Raw genomic sequence first — 5,736 nt, 5'->3', positions numbered from 1 at the left:
AAATTTTTTTTTTTTTTTTTGATAAAAAATGACAGTGTACCGCGCATGCGCGGGAAAAAAAAAAATTTTCGCAACCTGATTTTTTTCTGTTTAAATCTTAAATTAAATTTTAATTCGTTTAAAGATCACGATTTGATTCAAAAACAGAAAAAAAAAAAAAAAAAAAAGTCGTCAGTAATTAATTAAAAACCTGTCGACGTGATTAAATCGGGGAGTCAGATGGGGAGTCAAAGAGGGAGGTAGAGAGGGAGAGAGGGAGGGGGAAGAGAATAAGGAAACCTTGTCACATTTACACATAACGCAATGAACTAATTTCAACTAAGGTTTTTTTTTTTTTCTCAATATAATACCTTATAATTATTTATGTGTGTGTGTGTATTTAAATTAATTCGTGATAGTATTATTATTATTATCATTTGTCGAATCGTGAACTATAAATTTTAATAATTTATTTATATAATAATAATAATAATAATAATAATTTTTTTTTATCCCTCTTCCCCCTTTTTTTCTCAATGGCAAAAAATTTATTTATTTATTTAATTACTGTAAAATACTACCTGTTTCTCTCTCTCTCTCCCTCTCTCTCTCTCCCTCCCTTCTCTCTCTCTCTTTCCCCTCTCTCTCTCTCCCTCTCAACAACAAAAAAAAAGTTTGTTTTTTAAATGAACCTTCAGGCTATTAATAAATCGATGGAAAATTTATTTCGTACGCAAGTTCCTACCACATTATTATCATTATTATTATTTTTTTTTTTTTTGTTTATTTATTAAATTTAATACCCGGCATTCCAATCCATAATCTTGTGCGTGTGTTTGTGCGTTTGTGTGCGTGTGTGCGTGTTCTTGTGTGCATTTTTGTGTGACGGAAGTCGTTTTTTTTTGTAAACTCGAGTTTGTTGTTGTTGTTTTTGTTTTGTTTTGTTTTCTTATCTTGCGTAATAGAAAATGGTGATTAATATAAAAAAACAAAATATTCGGATACGGAAAACAAATTAAAAATAATTTTTCTTTTTTTTTTTCGATAATTATAAACATCAACAACAAACAACAAACAACACACGGTCAAATTTATCCGTAAGTAATAAAAGAAAATGGAGGAGGCATTTAACACCATTATTACGACCTTAAATTATTTTTTTATGTATTTACATCTATCTATCTATGTATGTACGAACTTATTGATTCTCATGGTCAATGAAATTTTTTTTTTTTTTTTTGGGTTTATAATCGAGGTTGAAATAGGAAGAAGAAGAAAAAAAAGAAAAAATTTGATGTGTAAGTGTGTTACATTGAAATATGATGATGATTTTAATTTTAAATAGGAAGGAAAACATAATGGAATTGATTTGCACGTTTGTTTGTTTGTTTGTTTGTTTCCAATGGTGTTTGTTATATACGATAACAAAAGAATAAAATCCTTCAAAATTTTGATGCGATGCTATTAAACCTCATTACTTTTTTTTTTTTTTCATCATTTAAATTATATATATATATATATTTGTTAATAACTATTATTATTATTAGTTTAGTTGTGTCGAAAATTTATTTATTTATTTATTTTTTCACAAAGTGTAAATTATAATTAAAATTTTTTTGTTTGTTTGTTTGTTTGTTTCAGAAGGGATTTTCATTTTTTCCCAAATTGAAAGGGTGAAAATGTTAGGTTTTCCAAGGTGATGAAGGTATTTCCGGTTTGCCGAAATCAACATCGGCGTCACCGCGGTCGAAAACGTCACATACAAAATAAAAAAATTATTATCATTATTAATAATTATTTTTCAATTGAAAAAAATCCTCGGTAGCGATTAAAATATAAATTTACATAAACACATATATCATAGTTGAATAAAAGATATTTTTTAGATTTAATTTTAAAGGTAATTATTATTATTATTATTTTAAAAAAATTGAATTATACGTAACGTAATTTAATATTTTTTTTTTTTTGCCGCAGATAAAATGTTGTCAAGGAGAAATTTAGTTTTGCGTTTAAGCATTATATTAAATGTAATCGTGCTTTGCTATGTGGGTACGCATTTTGTATCATATAACAATATAGAATTAATAGAAGATGTTCAATCGAGTGGGAGAAACGTAGCTGTGATAGAATACAACACTAATATAAACGGTCAACAAAGTCAAGCATATCAGCAAAGCCAAGATTCAAAGACTTATTATTCTCAAACTAAAAGATATTATGAATCGTCGGGTAGAAGCATATCGGAGAGTCCAAACAATGGCGGTAGAAGTAAGGAAACGATGAGCGAATCGCAACAAAATTATCAGGTGAATAAAAGTTCCGAAATGCAAGTAGTTACGGGAAGTGAGGACGTCACGAAAGGTTTCGAAGAATCCATGATAATGACGATACCGAAAAAAACATCATCCGAATTTTCCGGGAGAGTCGTCATGATGGAATCGAATTTGAAAACGACACAAAGCAAATTAAATTCGTCTACGTTCGAAACGGCGTCGCCGTCGGAAAATCAAAGGAAAAAAGAAAAAAAAACATTGGAAAATGTTATCAGGTGCCATGATAGAGAGCCGAAGCACAGGACGTCTCAGAGAGGAGATTTTTGGGTTCTATATAATTACGTAATGTCTTCGCGTAGGTTTAGATGCCACGAATCCGTGACTTATACGACACATTCGGATTACACGTTTTTAGATAATTTAGAACCTCTTATCGAAAGGTGGCGAGGACCGGTTTCCCTCGCTTTGCACGCTCCCGGCACGGATTATAACACAACCGTAAACACGATACAATATTTGAGAAAATGCACGGCGAGTTCAAGTTTAATAAGGGAATTTGTGACGTTTCACGTGTATTTTGGGTCCAAGTACGTGCCTAAAAAAATATTAAAACCCGATGAAGTATTGAAAATTCAAGTTAATTGTTCTCAACCGCCGCCGTGGTCGAACGTAACCACCAAACAATTGTTTAAAACACAGAAGAAAATTTTTTATCCGGTCAACGTTGGTAGAAACATAGCGAGAGAATCCGCCGTCACGCATTACATACTACCTTCCGACATTGAACTTTATCCGAGTCCTGGTATCATAGATGATTTTTTGGATATGGTCCTCAGACAAGAACTTCCGCTGAGACGTAAAAATTTAAAAGTTTTCCCTCTGCCCATATTCGAATTAGAATCCGATGCTCCCGTGCCACGTAACAAAACTCAATTGGTATGTATATGTATATCGTTTTTCCTTCCTTTCCGGAAGTGACGGTTATAAAATTTTTTCTGTTTTGATTAGGTAAAAATGTTGAAAAATGGCAGAGCAATACCTTTTCATAAAAAAGTCTGTCCCGGATGTCACACGGTTCCTAAATTTAAAGAATGGGTTATGGCAAACGAAACGAAAGGTTTACACGTTTTCCACATAGGGAAAAGAATGGGTTATTACCTTCATTGGGAACCCATATTCATAGGAACACACGATGATCCCTTATACGAAGAAAGGTTAAGCTGGGAGGGTAAAAGTGATAAAATGACTCAGGTGAGTTTTCTCCCCCCCCCTTTCCACGCGAGCACGTGCACACCCACCCACACGCACGCACGATCGTAAACGTAATTTATTAATTTTTTATTTTAAACTTTCGCACGTCGGCCCCCATCTTAATTTATCATTATTATTATTTCGTTGGTTAATAAATTTAAATAATAATAATAATTTGCCGCCGCATTTTTTCCAATGATGCGGTATTATTAACATAAATTAACCTTGGAAAATGCTAAGTATGAGAATAAAAAAAAAATGTCAAACGTCGGATTTTTAACATTTTGTAAGAATACAAAGTTTAAATGGAAAAAGTTAACAATTCACACGCCCACGCATATATACGACGACGACGACGACAACGTGGTGTCGCGATACAATTTATCTATGCAAAAAAAAAAAAAAAAAATTGTTCGCCATATTTAAATATCTATTTAATTTTTTACACGATTGTTACCAAAAAGCTATTATTATTATTATTATTGTGATTTTTTTTTTTTGCAAATTTTTCACTATTTGTGTGTGTGTGTGTGTGTGTGTAATGAAATGAAGTCTTGCGTATAAAAAAAAAAATAATAATAATAATAATAATAAAGTGAGAAAACAATATGTCCAAGGTCTGTAATTTTGTTATTAGTTTGTTTAACAGAGTCGAGAATTTCTTTTCCTTTGACATTTTTTTTTGTTTCCTTTGAAGTCATTTGTTAATTCAAAGGTTATAAACGGATTTTTTTTCCTTTGATTCGATTGTTTTTGACGTGCGTGCGTGTGCGCGTGCGTTTGTGTGTGTGTGTGCGCGTATTGGAAAAAATTATTTTTCAAAAAGGATAATTATTATTATTATTACAGGGTTATGTTTTATGCGTTCTCGATTACGAATTTCACATATTGGACAATGCATTTCTATGTCACAAACCCGGTATAAAAACCGTTAAAAAGGATACGGCGAGAGCCATATTGGCGGCAAAAACAAATTCTCTTATACAAAAGGTTATACTTCCGGAATTGAAAGCTTTGTTCGGTACGAAAAAAGGTTGCGCCGTCTGACACAAAATCACAAATCATAAAAGGTTAGTTATTTATTTATTTAATTTATTTTCCTATCGGATTTTGATTCCTTAATGATAATAATAATAATAATAATAATAATAATAATAATAATAATAATAAACAAATAAGAGCCTTGTCGTGTTTAAGAGTGACCATAATAATATTAATAATAATAAATAATCAAAAAATGTCAACAAAAAAAAAAAAAAAACTTTTATTATTTTTTTAATTTTTATTAATTTTAGTTGTTTGTTGTTGTTGTTTGTTTGTCGTTGTTTGTTGTTTCGTTGTATGAAAACATTTTGATATACGTTAATTTTATCCGTCGGCTGCTTTCCCCCCCCCCTCCTCCCAAATTTTATTTCCTTTTTTTTTTTATAAAATTTTATAAATTTCGTGTTTTAAAAAAAATTAACTCTTAATTCATCCGACGGTTGTTATTTACTATTATTATTATTATTACGACGTCGACGCCATTTTTATAAATTCCAATAATAATAATAATAAGAAAAAAAAAATATTTCCACGTAATCAATCGATTTCAATTTCGAAGAAATGGTAAAAAAAAAAAAAATTGATTTTTTAACCACAGGAAACAGAAAAATTTGAATTCGTTTTTGGCGGTAAAAAATAACAATTTTTAATAATGGTATGGGTAATTTTTTTTTTTTACATATCGAAAATCGATTTTTATTATTATTATTATTATTATTATTATTTATCTCGTTTTAAAATTATCATCATTATCATTATGATTATTATTATTTTTTTCCAGGTATCAGAAATGAAAATTAAATTGATGATGTGTTTTTCAATGGTTGTTGTTCTAGTAAATACGAAATGATGATACTTGGAAGCGGAAGGAGGGGGAGGGGAGGGGACGGAAGGGAAGGAGGGGAAAGGAGGCGGGAAAAGGGAAAGGGGAGGGGAAGAAGTATTTTCTAGTCTGATTTGCTCACTACTACGGTTACATTCGATATATAAAACAACGTGTATTTTTTATTATAATGACACGTGCATCGCGAATTTATATTGAAATTATCAAGACAATCTTGAATCGATTAATCGATCGATAGATCGATCTATCGTTGGGGGGGAAATTCGACGTTGTTTACATTTTTTTCTTTCCGGGTATTGTTTTTCGCGATTATATCATTACAAAAACAAAATGTCCGCCAAA

The 5,736-nt window shown here is 30.6% G+C and overlaps 1 protein-coding gene across 1 annotated transcript; it reads left to right on the top strand.

The window, feature by feature from the left end:
* Positions 1-1,961: 1,961 nt before the first annotated feature.
* Positions 1,962-4,553, top strand: Phum_PHUM599230 (N-acetyllactosaminide beta-1,3-N-acetylglucosaminyltransferase, putative; the record flags this gene model as incomplete). Its single annotated transcript, XM_002432686.1, has 3 exons — positions 1,962-3,191; positions 3,264-3,506; positions 4,356-4,553. 3 exons carry the CDS (start codon positions 1,962-1,964, stop codon positions 4,551-4,553), a joined length of 1,671 nt encoding a protein of 556 aa, XP_002432731.1.
* Positions 4,554-5,736: the final 1,183 nt, after the last annotated feature.

The sequence above is a fragment of the Pediculus humanus genome, genomic scaffold, assembly GCF_000006295.1.
Source record: "Pediculus humanus corporis 1103172108317 genomic scaffold, whole genome shotgun sequence".
Classification (NCBI taxonomy): Eukaryota; Metazoa; Arthropoda; class Insecta; order Psocodea; family Pediculidae; genus Pediculus; species Pediculus humanus.
The sequence above is the reverse complement of the archived record's forward strand: the minus strand, read 5'-3'. Positions and strand labels throughout refer to the sequence as shown.